The sequence below is a fragment of the Petaurus breviceps genome, unplaced genomic scaffold (assembly GCF_028583685.1).
Source record: "Petaurus breviceps papuanus isolate PSGF00001 unplaced genomic scaffold, PetGlider_PUasm1.0 90760, whole genome shotgun sequence".
Classification (NCBI taxonomy): Eukaryota; Metazoa; Chordata; class Mammalia; order Diprotodontia; family Petauridae; genus Petaurus; species Petaurus breviceps.
Window position 1 is genome coordinate 5,323,941 of NW_027187338.1, and position 25,639 is coordinate 5,349,579.

The following is a 25,639-nucleotide window of genomic DNA, read 5'->3' on the forward strand; positions in this document are numbered from 1 at the left end:
GAGTTTGAATCCGCAGGCAGAGGCAGCGCCTCCATTTAACATCCCTGAGACTGGTGTAGGGCGGGTTTGGGTCACTTCCGACTTCTTTGGGACCTTGTTCTTCTCAGCTGTAAGGGGCCAGACGGGAGCAATCTGCCTTTCCTCGGGTGTGGGAGCACGATCTGCAGGGCACTGACTTCTCCGGAAGTCCCGTCCGCCTCGCGCACCGTGTCGCCCCGATCTTCCCGGTCGCGCGGTGTCTTCTCTGCCTCGGCGCTATGGCTCCTTCGAAAAAGACCTCGAGTCGGACGACCAAGAAGAGCTCGGTGCGGAGCAGAAAGCTCGCCTCCTTCCTCAAGGACTTCGACCGTGAAGGTAAGGCTACGACCCCGAGGCTCGGAGGGAGACAAAAGGCGCTAACTAGGTGCACTCGTGGAGAAGGGGGGGAGAGGCTGACTCCTGCCCTCGAGTTGCCCTGGGTAACCGCGGAACGCGTCGGCGGGGAGGAGGCGAGCGCCGAATCCGTTCCCACCGGATATTTACCGGCGCCTTCTCGGAGGGCGGGGCGGGTCTTTCAAAGCCTCGTCCCGCACCTCTGCTTCCTAGCCCTGGGCTTGGACGCTGGGGACACCCTGCCAAAAGCAGAAACGACCCCTGCCCTCCGGGAGCTTTCTTTATTTCGGGGCCGGGGGTGACAGCCTACGCAAATATCATATTAGTCTCTTTGGGAACTGGCCTCCCCCAGGACCCAAAGGCCCCCCTGCCCAATCAGATGTAAGTACGTGATAAATAAATACAAGGTAATTGGTGAGGAAAGACATTGGGAGGAAGGAGGGAATGAAGAATCAGAAAAGACATCTTTTTAACTCTGTTTCGAAGGAAACAAGGAATTCTTAAGGGAGATGAAAAGGGAGGGGCTGAATTCCAGATATGGGGAATTGTTAATGCCAAGTCGTGAAAGACAGGAGGGAAGGCTAAATCTGCTGGTGTGGAACGGTATGGGCGGAGGAGTGATACACCATAAGGCCGGTTGGACCGGATTGTGAAGGACTCTAACTGCCAAAGAACTTAAACTGTGTGTCCCAGAAGTCTTAGTGCACTTTAAAAGCTTTATTGATAATGTCTTTAAGCTTTAAAGCTTAAAATGTACATTAAGACTTTTGGGACACCCTGTATTTGATCGGAAAGGTGTTGGAGTTTGAATAGGGGAGTGATGTGGTCAGACCTTTCCTTAAGGAAAATCCCTTTGGCAGCTGTGTGGAGATGTAATCCATTCGAGGAACTTTTTTCAGGTGTCTGTTCTATGCAGGACACTGAGAGAAAACTCCGCAAGATGTGATCCTAGAGCTCCATGTGTAGTAGTAGATATGAGGCAAAGATGCGATATTATACCTTACATATACAATTAAACTCCTGGAAGCTGGGAGGTTTTTTTTGTTTGTTTTTGTTATTCTTTTGTATCCTCAGCCTTAGTGTATTCCCTGGCATATGTACATAGTTAGTAAATGCTTGTCAATTGATATAAGTGTATTATAAAAAAGGAGTACAGAAAGTTCTTTGAAATTTAAGAAAGGGGAGAGACCTGGACTGGGGCTCAAAAGCTCTTTTGTTGTTTTCTTGGCATTACCACTAACTTACTATATGACTTAGGCAAATCTCTCATCCTTGAGACTTTGTTACAGCTCTGGAAAATTGGAAGGCTAAAAATCATTCCAAGGAACCATCCATCTATCCATTAGCTATGAGACTGGTAATTATGTAAGTGATGTAAAAATGATTTCCCTGCAGTACAATTATAGAAGCAGAATTATTGTGTTCATTCACATTTACTTCAGTGTTTCAATTGCTGTAATTCTTGCCCATATACTTCCCCAGACCCTTAATGGAGAATCTACTCATTATGCTGGTGTCTTTTTCCTAGTTTTTTTTTTTTAATGTTTCTTGAATACTGATGTAACACTTAAGAGTATCCATCCAATATCCCTCTATACTTACATAGCTAATTACCTCCTTTTCTTTTCAAATGTGTTCTTGTTCTGTATTTTGCAGCATCTTCAAGGGTAAGTTGTCATTGGTAACAATCATAATAAAGTTTGTAAATTACATTACATATATTATCTCAGTTGATTTTCACAGCTGCTTGTACTCTATTTAAACTCACTGGGCATCTTTCCATTGGCTCACCTACAGTTTAGGTTTTGCACAAATCTTGCTGTTTGTTAATTATATAATATCACTGGGAGAATATTAGTATTAAAAAGATGGGCTTTGACAATAGGTAAGCAGGTGAGGGTTGTTGAAAATGCTACAGTTTCCCAAATGCAATATGATCCAGTTTCCTCCTTAATTTTGAGCTCAAGTGCTATCCCTCCAACTTCCTGTTATAACTGAAACAATGTGCATTCTTTATACCTTAGGGTTTGTTTTTTTCCTATGTGGATAATTAGACCAACCTCTTTCAAATAGTCATGGTTCTTATTAGGGAGTTTCCATTAAAATAGCTCCCATACCTATGCCATAGTCCAAGGTTGCTAGGGAGATGAAATCCCAAAGATAAAAATTTGCTCAGTAAACGTCTATCAGTATTTAAAAAGGCATAAAGCAGGATGACACCCAGACCCATGATTGACACTAGACTTGGAGTCAGGATGATCTGTATTTGAGTGCCCATACCTTGATCTGAGTGGCTGAATGGTTTCCTACAACCCCCTCAGACAGTGTCCCCTTTTGCCCTTCTTCCCTTTAGCCCTAGGGATTGCTCTGCCTGAGGTGAGGCGACTAATTGGGATGCTTTAGAACTGATTTAGACCCATGATTGACAGTAGACTTGGAGTCAGGATGATCTGTGTTTTAGTGCCCGCTCCAGCAGTTGATAGCTGTGTGACCACACACAAATCTTTTAACCACTCTGAACCTCAGTTTCCTCATTTATAAAATGAGGATAGTAATACCTATGTGAAGGATCAAATATAAAGCACTTTGCAAACAATAAGGACAATAGAAATGTCAATTGTTATGGTCCCCAAAAGTTTTTTGCCAATACCATGGAAGATGTTTTCTGCAAAGACCAAACAGAACAAGGAATTCCCTGTAGATTCTGAGATTGTCCAGAGGCTTCTCTTTGGAAAGAACATGTAGGTTTTATTCAGCCTTGAGACCTTCTGATATGCCAAACCTTCTTTAAGTTAAACAGGATTTAGTGACACTTTTCCTTATGTTTGTTATTAACTGAAGAACTTTATGTTTAGTTCTAGTATTTTTGTGTTCAGTTTCATTTGGTCACCCAGCTGAATGTCATCTGTTATTCTGGGAAAGTTATTAGAGGAATGTGAAATAGTTGATCAGCTACATTGACTCTTACAATGCATGAGACCCACTTTAAACAGTGAAGCAGTTTTGTTAAATTTAACAATTCTATTACAGTTGCTGTTGTGATTCAATTTGTTTTCAAAGTTACATCCCTGTTTTTTTTTTAATGGGCATACTAAAAGGCCTCTGGTTTCCCAACCCTAAATGATTCCCATCATCTCTGACATTCTTTGATTTATTTTTGCTAGGAAAAGAATCAAAGATGACTGTTGACATTAGCATTCTTTTGTACAATGAAAGGGTGGTATCATAGAAAGAATACAAGACTGCAGTTTAGAATCTGTGTTTTAGTTCAGACTTTTACCACTAACTTGCTATGGGATCTTGGCCATATTACTTCTCTAAGCCTCAGCTTTCTCTTTTCTAAAATAGGACAGTAATACTTGTCCTGGCTACCTCCCAGGTTTGTTGTGAGAAAAGAGCTGCATGAATATGAACTCTTACTATTTATACTTATATCTCCATCTGAGTGACTGAATGGTTTCCTACAACCCTCTCAGATAGTATCCCCTTTTGTCCCTCTTTCCTTTAACCCTACGGACTGCCCTGCCTGAGGTGAGGTGACTGATTGGGATTCTTTAGAGCCACTTTATCAAAAGACGTATATCTCTGTAAGACAAATCCATGGATGACAGGAAAACCTGGAATCCAGAGCTAGAAGGGTCATCTTTAATTATGTCTCAGAAACCAGGAGTTGTCAACTTTCCTGGGTTTGGGGGTAGGGTTGTTACCAGGTAGTTTGAAAATATCAGAAAGGTTCATTTCTAAGTGTACAAAATTATTAAGGCTTTCAATTGCTTTCCTGTTTTATGTACAGTGACCTGTTCCTGTTTTGTTGGTTTTTAAATTCCTTCTTACAGTACAAATTAGATCGAAGCAAATACAGTCAGATGCCCAGAACCTCGTCAAAGAAGTAGACAACCTTTACAACATTGAAATCCTAAGGCTTCCCAAGGCACTTAGAGAAATGAATTGGCGTGAATACTTTGGTAAGATTTTGCACCTCTCCTAGCTGTTAACCGCAGCATAGAGGCCTTTTGAGGCTCACATAGTGGCCCGGCTCTCTGAGCTTAGAGAACTGCTGCTGCTGCTGCTGTTTATGGTCGTTTTACAAAGTTGTCAGAAGCTTTGAAAACTGGAACAATATAGAATGTAAAGTGATCGTGGTTGTAGCCCATATATAAAGGTCTTCCTCAAAGCACTATTGTCAACAGCGTTTTGGAATGATTGCTAGTTAATGAGAAATCATAGTTTGCAAAGAGCTGTAAGGACCATCAGCAGTCCTCCATTTGAAAACCCAGTAGCTTATTGATTAGTTACCTTAATCTTCCAACCTTTTCTACATACTTAAGTAGCTTCTTGGCAAAGCTACTCCATTGAACTACTACATTAAGTAGAGTCTTCCAAAGATGTTTCTGTTGTTGAATAAATATTTGTCCACATGTGTTAGTTACTAAAGAGGAATGTTCTTTTTGTAGCCCTAGGGGGAAGCAAACAGGCCCTGGAAGAAGCAGCAACAGTAAGTGATTTTGTCTTATTTGACTTTTGTGGGTAGTTTCTCTCTGTATCAAATCCAGGAATATTTGTTGAACTATTCTGCCCGAGGCAGTGTTTTTGTGAAGAGGACATTATATAGATACAACCAATAAAGACAGAAAGATCTCTTTCTGGGGTCCTCAGTGATTCTGCTGCTCTGGTAGGCTTTTTTTTTTTAATTGACAGTTTTTTGTCTTTTATTTTGCTGTCAATTCATAACAACTACCCTTCATAAACTGTCCCATGTAACAAAGGAAAATAGACTCTATTTTGACAGCATGTAAAGCATTCTGTGCCTGTACCTCTCTACTGAGAGGAGGAGAAGTATCCTCATCGTTGGTACCTTGGATCCAAGATCAGTTACTGCATTTAATCTGAAATTTGATGTCTTTTAATACTATTTTTCTATGTTATTGTAGTCATCATATATATTATTTATTTAGTTCTGCTTACTTCACACTGCATCAGTTGGTAAAAGTCTTCCCTCTTTTTGGATTCCTGACATTCATCATTTCTTAATGGTGTGATAACCTTCTGTTACCGTTTGCATGCCACAATTTGGGCTGGTTGTGGTGATGCCCTGGGTGTGGTCCCTGCTGCCAAAGCTGAGGCTGCTGGGTTGTTCATGCCTGGGATTATTGAGCTGCAGGAGGCCCAAGGCCAGTTAGGTGTCCAAACTGAATCCAGCACCAATATGTTGGGCTGCCTGGAGCAGAGGCCACCAGAATGCCTGAGGGCCCAACTGGCCCAGACTGGAAACAGAACAGCTCCAAGCTTCCATGCTAATCTGCCTGATATTGGACCAGTGAGGACCTGTACTTCCAACCTACTTAAGTTAGAAAAACCCAGTCTTCCCCCAAAAAAGCCATAATTTGTCTGACCATTCATTCCCCAGTCAATGGGCACCCACTGTTTCTAATTCTTGCTGCCACAAAAAGTGTTTCTATGAACGTTGTGATACATATTGGACTTTTTCTGTCTTTGATCTCTTTTCATTACATATACAGTACAGGGATTGCTGGAATCAGAAAGTATGAAGAATTAAGTAATTTTCCTCTTATTTCAAGTTATTTTCCAGATGTGTTGAAAAATGCTATTTTGGGGTAGCTAGGTGGCTCAGTGAATAGAGCATCAACCGGCTCTGCAGTCAGGAGACCTGAGTTCAAATCTGGCCTCAGACACTTAACACAAAAACCAGCTGTGTGACCTTGGGCAAGTCACTTAACCCCTATTGCCCTACCTTCCCCCCTCCAAAAAGCAAAAGAAAGCGGGAGGGGGGTAAGAAAAATACTATTTCTCACCAATAGTAAATTAGTGTGCCTGACTTCCCATAGTCCTCTAGCATTGACAATTTTTGTTTTATAGCATTACCAACTTGATGAGCATGAGGTATAAAACCTCAGGAGTATTTTAACTTGCATCTTATTAGGAATTTGGAACTCTGTATATGATAATTTATAACTTATATTTCTTCTTCTGAAAACTGTTCATATCTTTCCACAACTTATCTACTGGGCTAGGGCTGTTAGTCTTGGAAGTTTGCTTGAATTCTTCTTGTATCTTGGGTATATGGCAGTTTTATCAGAGAGGCTTGATACAAAGCTTTTTTCCTCAATTAGTCTTCTCTTCTATTTATTCTTTGTTGCTATAAAATGATGTAATCAAAATTGTCCATTTTTTCTTTTTTTCTCTCTTATTTGTCTACAGTTCCCCCCAGCCATAATTGTGAAAACTCTTTCCTTCCATTCTCTAGCCTTTTTTTTTTTTTTTAATAATGTGGTCTTTCATTTTTAGATTGTATGTCTTTCTGGCTCTTATTTGTGATATAAAATGCTGGTCTTAAACCTATATTCTGCCAAATTACTTTTCAGTCTTCCTAGAAGTTTTATTGAATAAGGAATTCTTCCCCTACTAGTTCATGGGTTTATTGAACATTGAGCTACTGTGTTATTTGCTTCAGGGTTGTTGTCTATTCTGATAAACTCCTAAGGGTGATGGCTTGTTCTGCTTCCTGTTCCCTTTGTAGTAACTGGATTTGAGTTCTCCAGTGGGATTAGGTAATCTGAAACCCAGATTTATTTTTAAATCGATATACCTATTGCACCCTTTTTTATTACATGGGCCTTGGAACAAAACACATAATTTGTTTCAATTCTTAGCCATTGGACTTGTTAACCATAGAACAATTGAAGCCACAGTTCTCTGCTTTGAGTTGTCATAGACTCATAGAGTTTTCAAATTGTAAGGAACTTCAGGTCATCTAGTCCAACCTATTCCAAAAGGTATGATCCCCTATCTGTGCAATGTCCCTAACAAATGTTTGTCTAGCCTTGGCTTAAGACCTCCATTGATGGGAACTACATCTAATTGACTTGAAAAGGACTAAGAACCAGGAGGAGGACCAGGAGGAAGAAGGAGAGATGGCACATGTCATACTGTGGGGTGTTTAGTGCTTCACCACTTGTGTATTTGTATGTGTGCATTACCTCGTGATTGTTATAGCCCTCCTAGGAGAGGCAGGTGTTACTATCCCCATTTTACAGGTGAGGAACCTGGAGGCTTTAAGTCACATAGTAAAATAAAGAGCCAGATCTTGATGGAACTTTCCTAAACATAAAAGGGGTTTGATAATGAAATAGAAAGAGATCCACATTCTTCTAGCAGCAAACCAAAGTGATTTAGATGTGGAGTTTGGAGAGAGATGGTTGGGAGAAGGGTGAGGTCAGTCTATAAAAGATGAGTCTAAGGAATAGCAAGGGGTCCACAGTCCTCTTGTTTTTGTGTCTTTTACTGTAATGGGAGAACTGGGAAGTAGAAGGGCCCATCTTTGTCACAATAAAGTGAGCAAATTTGCATTTAATCCTAAGTGAGGTAAATGGATTGAACTATACTCCTTGGCCTGGTGCTTTGAAGAACAGCACATAAGTTTTCATGGTTTTGACCAAATTCCAGTTCATTTTAGCTTTATAAGTTCATGGGAATTCATTTTTTTTAAGTGACTAATGTCCATATGCTTTGACCCAAAGATCCTACTACTAGGTATATTGCGAAAGATTTCAAAGTTAGTTAAGTGAATAGGTGTTTATTAAGAATCTGTTCTAGGGAGTAGAGCCAAAATGACAGAGTGAAAGGATGAAATGCAGTTAAATTTTTTTTTTTTTTTGCTTTTTTTGGAGGACTGTTGGAGTTAAATAACTTGCCCAAGGTTACATGGCTAGTTTTTTTGTGGGGGTGTTAAGTGTCTGAGGCCGGAACTGAACTAGGGTCCTCCTGACTCTGGGGCTGGTGCTTTACTCACTGTTCCACCTAGCTGCCCCAAATGCAGTTAAATTCTTGTCCACAACTCCTCCAAACAGATTTATAAAATGAACCAGACTGAATCCTGATGGAGAAATCCAGAAGAAGTCACAGTGAGTTTTTTTATCTCGCCTAGGTTAGCATAAACTGAGCAGACACTGAGGACAGGGTCAGGGCAGGAACACAAAGCAAGCAGCATGCCAGTGCCCAGGGAGATGCTGCACACCAGCATAAAAAGAGGTCTCAGACCCATTCTGGGAACCTCTAGACCCACACTGGGGCACTATGATGGAGACAGTTGCCAAGTGACAGCTTTGTTGACCACTATCCAAGATGTAGTGAGAAAGGGACCTTATACAGGATAGAGAGGCCCTAGGAAAGGAGGAATTTCAGACCTCAATCTCAAATCAGGATCTCCCTTCCAGTATCTGGCTTAGCCTGCAGAGGAATAACCAAAGCAAGGAACCCAGACCAAAATGGGAGGGGAGAGAGGGGTCCTCTGATTCTGCCGTTTTGAACCAACAGAGCTTTCTTTTTTTAAAAAAATCTTTTATTTATTTTTAGTTTTCAACATTCATTTCCACAAGATTTTGAGTTACAGATTTTCTCCCTGTCTTTCCCCTACCCCCACCCCAAGACATCGAGACTACTGAATATCCCTTCCCCCAATCTGCTCTCTCTTATATCCTCTCCCATACCCCTCCCACCCCCACCCCCCGCAACTTTCTAGTAGGGCAAGATGGATTTCTATACCTCAGTGCCTGTATAGTTTATTTCCCAGTTGCATGTAAAAAACAAATTTTTTTTAACATTTGTTTTTAAAACTTTGATTTCCAGGTTCTTTCCCTTCTTCCCTCCTCACCCACTCCCACTGGAAAGACAAGCAGTTCAATATAGGTTGTACATGTATAGTTACACAAAACATTTCCATAGTAGTTATATTGTGAAAGACTAACTATATTTCCTTCCACCCTATCCCACCCCCCACTTATTCTATTTTCTTCTTTGACCCTGTCCCTTTTCAAAAGTATATGCTTCTAACTACCCTCTCCCCCAATCTTCCCTCCCTTCTATCATTCCCCCTCTTATCCCTTGCCCCCCTACTTTCCTGTAGGGTACGATACCCAGTTGAGTGTATATTGTTCCCTCCTTAAGCCAAATTCAGTGAGAGTAAGGTTGACCCATTCCCTTTCACCTTCCTGCTCTTCCACTCCATTGTAACACTTTTCTCTTGCCCCTTTTATATGAGATAATTTACCCTATTCTATCTCTCTTTCTCCTTCTTCCATTATATTCTTCTCTCACCTCTTGATTTTATTTTTTAGATATTATCCCTTCCTATTCAACTGATCCTGTGCCCTCTATGTGTACATGTACACACTCACATATGTATTTATACACACATACACCCTCCTATACATACATACATACATACATACACACACACATATATTCCCTTCAACTATCCTCATACTGAGAAAAGTCTCATGAGTTACAATTATTGTTTTTCCATGTAGGAATGTAAATAGTTCAACTTGAATAAATTCCATATGATTTTTTTTCCCTGTTTACCTTCTCATGCTTCTCTTGCTTCTTGTATTTGAAAGTCAAATTTTCTATTCAACTCTGGTTTTCATCAAGAATGCTTGAAAGTCCTCTATTTCATTGAATGACTATATTTTTCCCTGAAGCATTATACTCAGTTTTGCTGGATAGGTGATTCTTGGTTTTAATCCTAGCTCCTTTGACCTCTGAAATATCATGTCCCTTTGATCCCTTAATGTAGATGCTAGATCCTGTGTTATTATGTAATGCTAGATCCTGTGTTACTCTGATTGTGTTTCCACAATGCTCAAATTGATAGCTTATAATATTTTCTCCTTGATCTAGGAACTTTGGAATCTGGCTATAATACTCCTAGCAGTTTTCTTTTTGGGATCTTTTTCAGGAGGCAATAGGTGAATTCTTTCAATTTCTATTTTGCCCTCTGGTTCTAGAATATCAGGGCAATTGTACTTGAGAATCTGTTGAAGGATAATTTCTAGGCTTTTTTTTTTTTATCATGGCTTTCAGGTAGTCCAATAATTTTTAAAGTCTCTCTCCTGGATCTATTTTCCAGGTCAGTGGTTTTTCCAATGAAATATTTCACATTGCCTTCTATCTTTTCATTTGCTTGGATCTGTATCTTGATTTCTCATAAAGTCATTAGCATCCATTTGCTCTAATCTAATTTTGAAGGAATTATTCTCTTCAGTGAGTTTTTGAAATTCCTTTTTCATCTGGGCAATTGGGCTTTTTAAGGCATTCTCCTCATTGGCCTTTTGGGCCTCTTTTTTTGTTTTGGGTGGGTTTTTTTTTTTTTTTTTTTTTTGGCTTTTTGGAGGGGGGAGGGCAGGGCAATTGAGGTTAAGTGACTTGCCCAAGGTCACACAGCTAGTTTTTGTGTTAAGTGTCTAAGGTCAGATTTTAATTCAGGTCCTCCTGACTCCAGGACCAGTGCTCTATTCACTGTGCCACCTACCTACCCCTGGGCCTCTTTTGCCATTTGAGTTAGTCTATTTTTTAAGGTGTTATTTTCTTCAGTATTTGGGGGGGGGAGTCTCCTTTAGCAGGCTGTTGACTCTCTTTTCATGATTTTATTGCATCATTCTCATTTTTCCTCCACTTCTCTAACTTGATTTTCAAAATCTTTCTTGAGCTCCTCCATGACCTCTAACCAGTTCCTATTTTTCTTGGAAGGTTTTGACGTAGGAATTTTGACTCTGTTGTCTTTTTCTGGTTCTGTTTTGATCTTCTTTGTCACTGAAGAAAGATTCTATAATCTTGATTTCTTTTCCTCTGTTCATTTTCCCAGTCAATTACTTGACTTTTGAGCTCTTTGCCATGGTAGAGCTCTGCTTCCAGAGTGGAGAGAGCTGTGCCCCAAATTTCTCACCCCAGGACCACCACCCAAGACTGCAACCCAGAACCAAGCAGGTCAAACCAAGAGCGATTAATCTCTGAATGGTCGCTTGGTCCCTCTACTATCTGCGGGCCAGGAGCTCCGGAGGCAGCCACGCAGCTGCAGTGGCTGTGGCAGCTGCTGTGGCACCCACCACCTCTTGCCCTGGGGGCAGGGGCCAGACTGCACTCTTCCATCACCCAGTTCCAACAGAGTTCCCTACTGACCTTTTACTTTCTCTTTGGCATTTATGGGTTGAGAAGTCTGGAAACTGCCATAGCTGCCGGTGATTCTCTTCCCTGAAGTCTGCTATGGCCAGTCTGTGCGACTGGTTGGGGCAGCCCCGGGTCTGGACACGCACAGCTCACACAGAACTGCTGAGCCCCCAGTGCAGTGTGATAGACCCTTCCTGGCTGCCTACCAGGCTACCCTCAGCAGGAGATTTATTTCTCTCTGTCACTTTGTGGGTTCTGTTATTCTAAAATTTGTTTAGAGTCATGTTTTTACAGGTATTTGAGGTGGTTGGTGTGGGGGCTTAAGCAGGTTCCTGCTTTTACTCCACCGTCTTGGTTCCGCCTCCCAACAAGGCTTTCTGGCCAGCCTATCAGGGTGGAGTCTAGCAGTATTCTGCTTTTGTACCTTTCTAAACCTAGGTCAGGAAGTTGCAGAGCTCAGAAGGGGTCTAAGGGGAACAGAAATCATATTTTACCCTGGGTCAGACCACTTGGGGAGCACTGAAAGCTTCCAAGTTATCATCCTGGCCTTGAGATCCTGGAATAACACAATACTTCATACCCCCAAGAACACAGCAACAGAACCAGTCCAGATCTTCCCTCCAGTAGTGCTGTAGAGAGCCCAGCTCTCTACATATCCAAAGTCAGGAAGTAGACTGGAAGAATGGACAAACAACAAATGAACCAAAATATAAATGAGCTGTTATGGTGGCAGGTATGTTCAGGATACAGACATGGAAGAAGCAAATGGCTCCAATACATCTACAGGCATCGCCTTAGGAAAACACAGCTTGGGCAGAAACTCAACTAGAATTCCTGGAAGAGATGAAGCGAGTATTAAAAAATGTTATCAATGACATGAGAACACTTGAGGAAAAATTAGGAAAGAAATGAGTCAGAGAAGAAAGAATTGGAAAGAGAATTAACAGCATATCACAAGAGGTGCAAAACCTTGCCCAAGCAGTAAACTCCTTGAAAATTCAAATGGACCAAATAGATACCAATGAGGCAACAAGAAATATTAAATCCAAATCAAAAGGCTGAAAAAATGGAAATGTAAAGTATCTCAGCAAAAGCAATTGATCCGGAAAACATCAAGGAGATAAATTTAAGAGTCACTGGACTAGGGGGAGCTAGGTGGCACAGTGAGTAAAGTGCCAGCCTGGAGTCAGGAGGACCCGAGTTTGGTTCTGGCCTCAGCCATTTAACACCCACACAAAAAAAACTAGCTGTGTGACCTTGGGCAAGTTACTTAACCCCAATTGCCCTCCAAAAGGGGGGAAAAAAAGTCACTGGACTACCTGAAAGCTCTGACCAAAATAACAATCTAGATGTCCTGTTTTAAGAAATCTTGAAAACTGTGCAAATCTCTTAGAACCAGAGGACAAAGTAGAAAAAGAATCTGCCATTGACCTCCTGAAACCCCCAAATAAAAACTCCCAGGAACATCATAGCCAAAATCCAGAGCTTCCAGGTCAAAGAAAAAATGCTACAAGTAGTCAGAAAGAAAGAATTTAGGTACTTGGGATTCAGAGTCAGCATGATACACAATTTAGCAGCCCCCAGTATGAAGGAGCAGAGAACTTGGAATATAATATTACAGAAGGCAAAGGAAATGGTCTTACAGCCAAGCACAACTTATTTGGAAAAATTAAACATAATACTACTACAGGGGAGGAAATGGACCTTTTAATGAAAGAGGACTTCTAAACATTTCTGATGAAAAGATCAGAGCTGCAGGGAAACTTAAAGGTATAAAGGGAAGCACAAAAAGATAAACATGAATAGACAATGATCAAGGACTAAATGAGGATGAACTTTTCATTGAAATATGGGGAGATGATCCATGTGACTCCTCTGAACTGTATCATCAGGGTTCTTAGAGGGAGTCCAATTAGACAAGAGTCTAGAGTAGTTCTGGAATGTCTTAATATTCTCAAGGAAAGAGGAATATACTACAGGGAGAAGCAAAAGGAAGGTTAGGGAAAATTATCTCAAATAATCAAAGTAGATTGATTATTTATTATGGATACTTTTTATTATAGATTTTTATTTATAGATTATTATAGATACTATACAAACAAGAAGTAGGGGGAGTGGCCAGCATGTGAATCTCATTCCCCTCTTACACTCACACTCTCTCCCTCTCTCTCTCCCTCACACACACACACACACACACACACACACACATCCATTTTACTCATTAAGAAAGCGGGAAAAGGGAATAAGGGGAATTAGATGGAGAGATTAAGGGAGGGATCAGTCATAATTAAAACAAACTCTTAAGGATATACAAAACTATAGGTCTTTTTGAGGTTGCAGAGAATGGGAATCTGAGGCAGTGTTTATAAATTGGAGATGGGATGAACAAGTTTTGGTATATCATTGTGATGGAATACTATTGTGTTGAACTTTTATCAGTGTAATAACCACCCAGGATTCTAGAGGGCTAATGATGAAGCATGCTATCCACCACCTGGTAGAGGCGAAAGACTCAGAATTCAGAATGAGACAAATTTGGGGATTGAGGGGGGGATATAAGGGCATTGTGGACATTTGTTTCAATTGGCTATACAGGTTTGTAATAGTTTTTTTTTTTAATATTCTCTTTTAGAAAGTGGGAGAGTAAGAAAGCAGATCTTGGTTGATTAAAACAACTAATCTTAAAAAAAAAAAAATCTATTAATGTTCCATTCAGTGTACTAAGGCGTTGTACATATAAAGAAAGGCAAAAGACAGTCCCTGAACTCAAGGAGCTCACAATTTTAATAGGGAGAGACAAAAGGGAAACAGCTATTTACAAGTAACACTATATAGACAGAATCAATTGGAGATAATCTCAGAGGAAAGACACGAAGATTAAGGAGGATCAGAAAAGACTTCCTTGAAGAGGTGTATTTTTGCTGGCAATCAGGAGACAGAGATGAGGAGAGAGAGAATTCTAGACTTGGGGGAGAGTCAATGAAAATTCATGAAGTTGGAGATGGAGTGTCCCAGGAACAGCAAGGAGGCCAGACTCATTGCTCATCAAGTATGTGGAAGAGGGTAAAGTATAAGAAGACTTGGAAAAGTAGGAAGGGGCCAGGTTATGAAGGTTATAAAAACCAGAAGATTTTAAAAACTGTATCTTGCAGGCAATAGGAAGCCACAGGAATGGGTTGATAGGGATGGATAGATAGACAGGCCCCATTTATACTAAAATATATATCAATAACAAATTAAATTGGAATCAAAGTAGATGCCCATGGTTGTACATGAAGGAAAATTACTGCACATAAGAAGAATATGAGGAACCCACAAAATTTCTATGAAGTGAAGTAAGCAGAATCTTGGAAACCTTCACTCAGTTAACAAGTATTTATTAAATGTCTACTGTGTGCTAAACATTCTACTAAGTTCTGGGGATACAAGTACAAAGAATGAAAAACATCTACTCAAAAAGAACTTCTATTCCAATGGGGAAGATGACAAGTACTAAGCTACATACAAAAGAAAAATCAAGAAAAAAAGTAATTAAAATGCAAGGGTGGGCACTAGCACTTCAGAGAGGGTGTCAGAAAAGGCGGGGGATCTTTGAGCTGCCTCTGAAAGGAGGGGAGGGAGGGGAAAGTACATTCCAGGTATTGGAATGACCAATACAGAGGCACAGTGGTAGAAGACGGAATGGGCTATGGGAGGAACAGAGACAAAAGGCCATTTTTTGGCTGAATTACAGAACGTAGGAGAGAGTCATGTCTAATAAGGACAGAAAGGATATTGGGGCCAGGTTGTGAAGAATTTTCAAAACTAAATGGAGGTGTTCGATCCTAGAGGCAATAGGGAACCACTGAAATTGATTGAGTAATGATGTCATACTGTCAGATCTGAGCCACCATAGAAGGCTGTCACAGTAATCCTGGCCAGAGGTGATGAGGACCCCAGCTAAGGTAGTAGCAGCCTGTGAAGAAAGAGAAGTCAGAGCTGAGAGATGTTTTGGGGGGAGAAATAGCAAGTTTTGACAACTCAGTGGATATATGGAATAAGGCAGAGTTCTGAGCATAGGATTCAGTTCACCAAAGTTTAAGATCCCAGGAGACTGGAAGAAGGATAGTGAGTGCTTTTGATGAAAATAGGGGAAGTACACCAACTATGACTATGTACATGGAAAGTGCAACAAGAAAATCGTAAACTAAATGATGTATAATAATAACCAAACTTGTCACAGAAGAGAAATGAGGATGTGCCTTTTTGTAGAAATGAGAGGGACTGTAGGTATGAAATGCCACCTATATTGTTTGACTTGGTATAGTGGTTGGTTTTGCTGAAGTGCTTTTATTTAAAATTCTTTTTATAGGAGATAGCCCTCTAGGTAAGAGAGAAGGGATCAATACCATTTAAAGTCCCTGTGATACGGACTATTTCCTTCTACTGTAAGAAGGTGGAAGATGGAAAAGACAGAGAAAACCATAGTTCTTTCACATGACAAGTGGAAAATCATTTTTAAAAAAAGAATAGGCTAAAGGAAAGGGAGATTATCTTAAATTTTAGAGGTGGTTAGAACAAGAGGGAAAATAACATCCAATGTGTTTAGTTTATAGCTTCTAAAATCTATACTGCCGTCAATACTTTTATAACCATTTGTTCAGATAGATGTGTTTAACAAAGTATTGTGGGAAAACTTGGGGTGCTTAGCAAAGTAGGACATTTTGCCTTGACTGGGTAAAGTACTTGGTCATACACCGCAGAGTTCATCTGACCTTTTGCATTTTCAAATAAAAACATGATCAGGAAGCTCCTTTGTAAATTGTTTGAGTTTGTTAAAATAAGGGAGAAACAGTACCTTCTAATCTAGCAGTAAAGCTCAGAAGGATGTAACCTTCATGAAGGCAAAGACTGCCTTTTATTTTCTCATTAATATCCTCAGTATGCAACATAGTATCTTATACATGCTTATTGAATTTAGTAGAATTTAAGCTCCTTGAGGTCAGGGACTTTCATTTTTGTCTCTCTGTCACTAGCATATAGCTCAGTGCCTGCTACAGAGTAGCCTTGTTGGTATGTGTGAACCTTCCTGGTGTGTGTGTGTGTGTATGTATGTCTGTGTCTGTGTGTATTAGCCATTAGATATCCTATCTGGCCACCAGAGTTAAGCCCCACGGCTGCAGACCAGTTTTAATTAAAGGCACAGGTCTGTACTACCCTGCCTGGTTTTTTGAGCACAGTACTGAAAGGACTGTTATTAAAGAATGTTCCCTTTAGCTATATTCACAGGTAGTGGTGGATTCACTGAGTGACGTCCTCTAACAGGGCAGTAGCAATCTAGACATCCTATCTATGGGTGATCACATTTCATTTCAAAGGGCAAGGTGGCGGAGACGCAAGAAGAGATTCTAAGAGGAGAACACATTCATCATTTGATGTTTCTCATTAATCATGTACATTGATGCCTCTGGTGTTTTCTGGCTATTTTCTTTCAGGCTGACCTGGATATCACAGAGATAAATAAGCTGACAGCTGAAGCTATTCAGACACCCTTGAAAGCTGTCAAAGGTGGGTAGCTCTTCTCAATCTCTTGTAATTTGGTTTTTGCCCCCAATCTTCTCCTAAAACAGCGGTCTCTAGTGATCTTAACTGATAAAATCCTTTGGCTTTTTTTTAGTCCCCCTTTGACCTTTCTGCAAGAAATCACCCTGCACTTGGTATTTTCTCTTTTTTTGTTACACTGTTCTCTCCTAGTTCTCCTACCCATGTGACTGTTCTTAGTCTCCTTTGTGGAATCAATCACACATTTCTTGGTCCTTTACTGTGGACATTCCTCAATATTAAGGCATAAGCCAGTTTCTCTTTACATGTGCCCTCTTGTAGATCTCATCAGGTCCCTAGAATTCAAATAATATTTCTTTTGCAGATAACTCATAGATTTGTGTGTATGTATATGTGTGTGTGTTCATTCCTTGTCTGTATCTTGAACACTGCTCATCAACTCCTTTTTAGCTCTCTGCTAGGCTTGATGTAGGGAAAAGCTCCCCAACAATTAGAATTGTCCAAACATAGAACATCATGAAATAGTGGGTTCCCCAAAAGTGGATGGGTTTTTAATAAAAATTGGGTGATTGTTTGTCAGAGGATTGGCTGAACCATGGAACTGCCAAAGTCCCTTCCACTTCTGAGGCTGTGATTCTTCCTAGATGTCTCACTGGCATCTTAAACTCAATTTGTGCAGAGTGAAGCTTATGGTTCAGGCTGTCATCACCTCTTGCCTGGACAGTGATAGTAGTTAGGACGTAATTGAGCTCCATGCTTCCAGTCTCTCTCCTCTTCAACCCACCCTAGACATAGCTACCAAAATAATCTTTCTAAAAAGTCTAGGTCTGGCCAAGAGGCAGTTTGGTTTAATAGAATGAGCATTGGTTCTTGAAAGAGATAATTTGCTTACTAATTGTTACAAAATATTTGCCTCCCAACTCCTCAAAAAAAGTTCACTTAAGCCATTTGATCTGTCTTTTAGGCAGCCAATCATTGAGTTGCCTGCTATTACATTACTTTAATATAGATAATGGAAATAGTAAAGTTTGGTACAGCTCTTCCATTTCTTAACTGTGTGACATCAGACAAGTCACAAAACTCTGCCAAATGGAGCTAATGTGGCTAAGGGCTTTGTCATGGGAATGACCACATGCCTGGGAGCTGCTGGCATTATTTCATACACCCCAAAAAGGCAGGTTGTATGTCATCATTCTGAGTGACCAATAATTGGATTAAATAAGTTAATTCCTTCTAGAGTCATCAGTCTATTTTAACTGTTCCTTACAGCAAAGAAAGCAGCAAAAGTAGCTGAGATGATTAAAGAAGAAGAGAATGAAAATGTTGATCCTCAGACTACAAAGGTAAGGAAAAGATCCTTGTGGGTCTAGTGTCAGCTCCTGATTGTGTTGAGAATTGTTATTGGCTAATGCCAAAAATGAATAAATTAGGCAGATAATGGTACTTGAAACATTACTTGCGTCAAATTTGCAGGCAGATGAATTGTCTAAAGTAGTCATAACTTTGATTCGAGGCTGCTTAGGTGAGATGAGGAGAGCTGCATCATGGAGGGAAGATTAGAAGGTTACACATCTTACATCTTAACTTTCTGGTGCCATATTCACTTAAGTCAGTTGAGAGATTTGGAAAGAAGCCAGAATATCTTCAACAACAGCTCCATTTTTTTCAACATTAGAAAAAGACATAAGGAACTGATCTTGCCTGTGGCCTGATGTCCCATTTTTATACTGTCCTACTTGGATTCTGAGCCCATCTGTGACCTTAAGCAGCTCGCATCCCATGTCTTGGCCTAAGTTTTGCCTATCTATAAAATAACGAGTGAGCTAGATTAGATGTTGCTGGCTCTGATGTTCTGTGTTTCTGTGTAGAAGAGGTATTCATTTTGTTTTGGGCCCAGAGAGAAGAACCAGTAGCCATAGGTGAAAACTACAGGTAAGCTTGATGTGATGTCAGGCCAGGTTTTTTGCATTAGAGCAGTGCAGGAGTGGAATGGGCTGTCTGGAGAGAGGGGCCTTCTCCTCCATAGGGGTCTGCAAACAGAAGCTGGGCAGCCACTTGTAGTAGAAGCGAGGCTTTCTTATGGGCCACTGGCATCCCAACTCTCAAATTGTGACACATGAGTGGATGTGGTCCTGTGATTCTAGGAGTTGATCACTGCATTTCACAGGATGAATCTTTGTATTGGAGCTTAATTTTTTTCCCCAGACTTCTTTTCAGGACTTGTTATCCTTCCCATGTGTAACTTGAATCTCGTTTGTTTCTCTCTCAGGCAAAGAAGTGTCCAGTGGCCAAGAAGAGGTCTCAGTCAGTGCGAGCAAATGGCAGAAACAAAAGGCAATGTAGAGGGGAACTTGGTGGGAGGAGCGGATTGGAGACCTTAAAGTCTTTGCATCTTTTGATTTTGAATGTAGACATGGAGAAGTTCTGAGGCCCTCTGTCTCAGGCAGAGACTGTGTTCTACAGTAGGGACCTGTGACAAATTGTCCCCCAGGCAACAGGGAAATTAGATTCTCTTCTTCCTGTGACTTAGGCTAGGTGGTTGCAGTCCAGAAAGGCCACATCATAAAAGGGCAGAGAAAAGTCAATCTAATCACTGGTTTGGCTTTGGACTGGAGCTTAGGAGAGGCTAAGCTTAACTTCTAAGTATCTTAGAAGTTAAGGGTTCTTAAACCCACTGGGCCCATGGGGAGGTTTCAAGAGGTCCAGGAACTTGGATGGGGAAAAAATGACACCTCTCATTAATTAGTTTCCTTTGTAATAGTCTATTTTGTGCATTTAAGAATATTATTTTGAGAAGGGATCTATAACAACAAGAAAGTAAGAATATATAGAAGAGAAAGAAAGACAAAGAGGCAGATTCAGGGCTAGGGTTAGACTAGAGAGAGGCCTGCCTAGGACTTAGTATACAGCAAGTGAGGAGGATACAACAGTGGTCATTTTTATAAAGGCATGTTTTTTTAATAACATGGTTATTTATTCAGCAGTGTCATGTGTACTGCTGTCCAGTGGAGGCTTTTAATTTCTGTTGTAACTTATTCTTTAAATCATGCTAGGAATCCTGATGCTGTGTTCACATTGTAGTCTTTAGGATAGAAGAAAAAAAGAAAATTTTGACAGGCAGTGCTAAAGGCTTTAAATCTGTGTCCATTTAACTTAATAGCATGAGACTGTCTTATATAATTCATGCTCAGAAATTTCCTCACACTCTAATAAAGAATGTTGGAATGCTTTAATCCCCCCACTGCACTGTGAACTAGTTCACAGATTCCAAATGGGAGAGATGGAAAATAAATTTCTAGAAATAATTATGACTCTAGAGGATGGTTTTTCAAAGAGAATATTCCTCTACCAAGATTCTGCCATGGGGTAGTGACTGCTAAAGGTGAACCAGAAATCTGCCAGTGGCAGGCTGAAGGAGGAGTCTGTTTGGGAGACTGCCCTAACACCACGATCAGAATCATTGAGACTGGTGCTTTATTCAAGCAGATTAAGATTCTCTCTCATGGCAAATTTTTTACCAGTGTTACCTTAATCAAACAGGTCAAACCAAACCAGTCTTGTCACCCCGGCCACGGGCAGATCGGATTTCTCCATCTTAGGGCCAACTCCAGGCCTGACACCCAAGTTTGATTCCAGGTAAGGACTTTTAAATTACTTGAAGTTCAGTGATGGCCCAAGTATGGAACACTAGTCACCAGAGAGCAAACATTTGGAAAATGCACCTGATCCTTTAGTGTCCAGAGTTTCTTCAGAGGATGAAGGGGACAAGGGCTTTGTTGCCTTCTTCACTCAGCATTTATTTTGCAGCACTGGACTTGGAGAAAATCTGAGTTCAGATCTGCCCTCTGACTTTTCCTAGCTGTATGACCCTGGGCAAGTTTCTTACCCAATGACTGCCTCAAGTTTCCTCATCTTTAAAATTTAGATGATAATAAAAGTATGTATCTTACAGAGTTGTTGTGAGGAACAAATGGGAGATAATAATTATAAAGTGTCTGGCACAGTGGGCACTCTATGAATGTTAGTTTGTCATTATTTTTATTATTCTCCTAAGAACAGTTGGTGTTATCATCAATAGCATTACATGGATGAACTATTTTACTCTAAGCGTAAGTAAGAGTGACATTAGCAAGGAAGCCCATGTATTGCCCGTTTTGGCCTTTGCTGATTCTAACCCAGAGGTTTGAAAGAAACACGTGCCAACATTTTAATAATTTTCACTTTTTCTTTCTTGTGTAATAATCTCCATCATCTTGAAAATGTTAGGTTCTAGAGATCTTGTGATAATGTAATCCCCAAATCATCTCTCCTGTGACATTTGAACAGCTTATGGAAAGCATTTGACTACCCTTCTAAATGAAATGACCATGGTCTATTTCTGGTGATTTTGTTTTATTTCTTTTTAGCAACTAGGTTTTGTGGTGCTGAAAATTTTACAGATGAGAATTTATTTTTCTAGCTGCATGCTTAGTAATTACAGCCTTTTTCTCCCAGGCAAGTTGTGTTTAGTCATATTCTGCTCAGAAGTTTTCTAAATTTAAACCTCACCCTCCTCTTAGAAGTGAGTGGTTTTGGAGTAAGTGATTTCAGAATTGCAACTTGAGCTAGGATTGGGCTAGAAGTGCTCATAATTCTTGCTTTAATTCGGTGTAGTGGGCAGATTTCACAAAGACTTTCCTGCTTTTATAGGATCTTCAAGACCCCAGGCCTCCGTACCCCTGCAGCCAGAGAGCGGATTTACAACATCTCTGTGAACGGCAGCCCCCTGGCTGATAGCAATGATGTCTTCCTCACTGTGCCCCTGGGCGGAGGAGAGGTAAAAAAGAACAGCGTTTATGGGAAGGGATTGTGGCCATTCTGGGTCCTCTGGGACCTTTATACCTACCTCCAAAGACATCTTTCTTGTATATGCCTTTATCTCTGTTTCAGCTGCATCTGCTGCCCAGTCTATTTCACCAGTCTAGGCCAATGTTTCATGCTGGCCTCCAAGGGTGCCATTGCTACAGAAGACACTCTTCTGACTTGAAAACTGCCCACCTCTGTATTTATTTACGTGCTTGATATGCAACTTTAGATATGCAAATCACAACTTTAGGTATTACCAGCTTGAAAAGATAAGCTTTGCATCATGCCTATTAAACCTAAAACCCTAAAACAGAGTTAAGCTCAGTTCTCATTAACTGAAGTGATGAACTGATGTACTGATATTCTGAGACAGAAAAGTGTGTGTCCCAAAAGGTGTTTTCTCATTGAAAAATCAATAAATCAAAGTTCCCATTCAAGGAGACTGGCTTCTTGTAGAAACAGCAGCATAGGCTGGGGTGGGGATGGGGAATTTTCAGCCTTGAGGCTACATGTGGCCCTCTAGGCCCTCAAGTGTGACCCTTTGACTGAATCCAAACTTCACAGAACAAATCCCCTTAATAAAAGGATTTGTCCTGTAAAACTTTGATTCTGTCAAAAGGTCCTTTAAAATTTAGATGATAATAAAAGCACGTATCTTACAGAATTGTTGTGAGGAACAAATGAGATAATAATTGTAAAGTGCTTAGCACAGTGCCTGGCACAGTGGGCACTCTATGAATGTTAGTTTGTCATTATTTTTATTATTCTCCTAAGAACAGTTGGTGTCATCATCAATAGCGTTTCATGAATGAACTATTTTACTCTCTCTAAGCGTAAGTTAGAGTGACATTAGCAGGGAAGCCCATGTATTGCCCATTTTGGCCTTTGCTAGAACCTAGAAGGCCACACATGCTGAAGATTTCCTCACCCCTGTGCTGGACTCTTCTCTCAGCAAATGCCCTGCCTACTTTTCAGCAGCTGCTCCAGCTCGGCCAGCTTCTGGCCCAAGGTTGTCAGAATACCCTCTTTTTCTGTGCTCAGTGCTGGGATTACAGGTAACAAAGAATGATACAAACATTCTTCATTGTATTCTTTCAGGGAGTGACAAATGGATTCTTTCCATTTCTGTTTTACCCACTGGTTCTAAGATATCTGGACAACATTCTTCATTGATTTCTTGAAACATGATGACTGGGCTCTTTGTGATCCTCAAATTAACTCTCCAGTCTTTTGACTTTGTTTTTATTATTTCTTGATTTCTCATGGAGTCATCAGCTTCCATTTGGTCAATTCTAATTTTCAGGGAGTTATTTTCTTCAGTGAGGTTTTGTGCCACTTTTCCCAAGCGGTTAATTCTCTTTTCCTCTGTTTTTCCCCTACCACTCTCATTTGGTTTTTTAAACTATTTTTTTTTAAATGTAGGTGTCTTCAAGACACTCTTTTCTGTGTTTGTGGCTTGAGCCTCCTGTCCCCATAATAGTTCTTTATGGTGGGATTCTTTTTTTGTTTGCTCATTCTTCCCTCTGGCTTCTAGACTTTGGACTTGATGTTAGTGCTTGGGCTCTGTGTACTTCCAGGGGCACTGTCTGGCCTGCACTTTTGTCCTCCTGTGTCCTTTTGTAGTTTTCATTGCTTCCAATGTTGTGTGATCCAGGGGAAGCTCTGTTCATTGCCCTTCAGGTCTGAGCTCTGCAAGCTCCCAATCCAAGTGTGGAGTCTTTTGGCTTGTTCCTGGTAGGGAGTTTCTTTAGACTACTGTCAACTCAGTTACTGTTAGTCTGATGGGAAGTTCTGCAGATTCAGAGCACCTGAACCGCCAGTTCCCATTTGGTCTGGATCTCCTGCCCTGGTTATTCTATTGCAGGCTTCCTCACAGGTCTGGAGGTTAGAACTGAGTCCCAAGTACACAGTGAGGGCCCATACACAAGACTTCCCCTCTCTACCCAGGATCTGTGATTGGAATGGGGTGGTGGGCAACAGAATTGCCAGGGGGTGCCCACTGCTGTGCTAGTTCAGGAATCCCCAGGATCCCTTTCTCCGTGGTACGGTCTCAGTTCACTGAAATTCTCCATGCACTCTCCAGACCAGACTCCATCCTAGGTGTCTACAGGCTTCCCTCTGTTTCCCTAAGCCACCCTGGGCAAGAAAAAGGACTCACTGACTTTTTCTTGACTTTCACACTCAGAATTCAGTCTGTTGCATTTTCTAGTTCTTTGTGGAGAATGTTTAGTAGAGAACTAGGCTGGATTGTTTCCTCTCACCCTACTGTCAACTCCACCCCACCCCCAAGGAAACTTTCTACTGATTACATTCTAATGGGGAAGACAAATAAGTGCATGTATACATATACAGAAGAAATACAAAAAGAATAAAATCAGAATAGTTGAACACCAGATTTGGGGACACTAGGAGTTGGGGGATCAAGAAAAGCTTAATGTATGAGGTGATACTTGAGCATGTTCTTGGGTTCTCTGGTCTTCTGGATGTGAACTCCTCAAATTTGACAATCCCTTTTCTTTTGTACAGAACATGCGCTTATTGGCCAGTGATTTACAAAAGATGGATTTGGCACATCTGGATCCAGAGGCCTTGGGAAACATCAAGAAGCTATCTGTAAGTCCTCTTAACTCCATTTCATTGAAGTGTGGTCATGTTGAATATTGAGGAAAGTTACTCCCACCCAATGTTTTCCCTTGATCTTCGGTTTCTGGTTATGCTCAGAAGCATCTGTCAGAGTGTCTGACTAAAGTCCCCAAGCCCTGAATTGTGGGGGAGTGTTGTCCCCGTAGACTCAGGCCTGGGGAAGCCTTCAAATCCTGGTAAAGGAAGCTGCTCTGGGAGCAGCATGGGAAATCCACTGGCTCCAGAGGTAGCCTGATACCGTAGATGTGATGTAGTCTAAAGGCTTGGCAAGCATTCTCCATGCACTTAGTACCTTTCCCACTAATGTTATGGAATAATATCTGTGAGAAGGCTTAGAGAGAGGTGGTGATTTGCCCCATAAGAGCACAAGGATTTGTGGCCATGAAATGCCCATGTACTAAATATTAAAAGGATGCCTGTCTTCTCTAGATAATTCATGTTTTATTTTCCTTTTAGAATCGACTTGCTCATATTTTTAGTAGCTTACGGACCCAAAAATGAAGCAACTGAAATTCTTCAAGAAGCTCAAGCCAGTTGTGATGGGACATTTGCAACTTTGCCATCTCCAAAGGATTTCTTCATGCTTGCTTATTTGGGTCCAAAGTTTTTATAAAGGGATTGACTGACCTTTTGACTGGTGAGATAGTAGTAGAGATCATGCCTTTGTTCTCATTCCCCTTCTGTCAAAACCCTCAGGGCAAAAAGTTAAGAAAGGCTGCTCTGACCACAGCCTCTCCGACTATCTGCCAAGCCAGCTGGTCAGCCTCCAGCACTTTCTTCCCCCAGTAGGGGCTGTTGCAGCAATGGGATCTCTCAAGCCATGCTGCCACTCCTCCTAGCTAAATCCTCTGCCCTGCTCGACTCCAGGGATCCCAAAGGCTTCTCGTTCTTCCCCTTGGGCATTACCCATGTGCCCCACACTGCAGCTGAGCAGCTAAACCTTACAGTGGAAACAGGTTTGGCAAGGATGGGGGTGACATTCGGCCACTGGGGAGTCCTCCAGTGTGCCTCAACCCGGCTCTACTACTTTATTCATTTTTAGGACTGCAAGTTTTTGTCAGAAAGTTTTGGGGACCTTGGGCAGTGGTACCAGGTGCCACAAGACAGGGCTTTGGCTGCAAGAGATGGGAAATTGCAGCAGCTGCGGCATTTGCCTCCCAACCACAGCCGCAGCAGCCCTGGTGTGTCTCCTCTTCCTCCTCTCTTCTGACCAAATGTGTTGGGAATTCTTTGTTTGTACCTATCTTCAATAAATAAGCTTTAATAGTCACAA

The 25,639-nt window shown here is 41.1% G+C and overlaps 1 protein-coding gene across 1 annotated transcript; it reads left to right on the forward strand.

The window, feature by feature from the left end:
* The first annotated feature begins 18 nt into the window (after positions 1–18).
* On the forward strand, positions 19–25,639 carry CDCA8 (cell division cycle associated 8). The gene is made up of 10 exons (XM_069067966.1): positions 19–354; positions 4,209–4,337; positions 4,827–4,867; positions 16,812–16,884; positions 18,148–18,221; positions 19,148–19,212; positions 20,419–20,514; positions 21,568–21,694; positions 24,250–24,336; positions 24,823–25,639. The coding sequence occupies exons 1-10, from the start codon at positions 258–260 to the stop codon at positions 24,865–24,867; spliced, it is 834 nt and encodes a 277-aa protein (XP_068924067.1). The 5' UTR covers positions 19–257; the 3' UTR covers positions 24,868–25,639.

Excerpts from the sequence above, each read along its gene's own strand:
- CDCA8 (XM_069067966.1), top strand. The coding sequence starts at position 258 with ATGGCTCCTTCGAAAAAGACCTCGAGTCGGACGACCAAGAAGAGCTCG. Across the intron at positions 4,338-4,826 it reads GAATTGGCGTGAATACTTTG|CCCTAGGGGGAAGCAAACAG; the intron begins GTAAGATTTTGC and ends TTCTTTTTGTAG. Across the intron at positions 18,222-19,147 it reads TTGATCCTCAGACTACAAAG|GCAAAGAAGTGTCCAGTGGC; the intron begins GTAAGGAAAAGA and ends TTTCTCTCTCAG.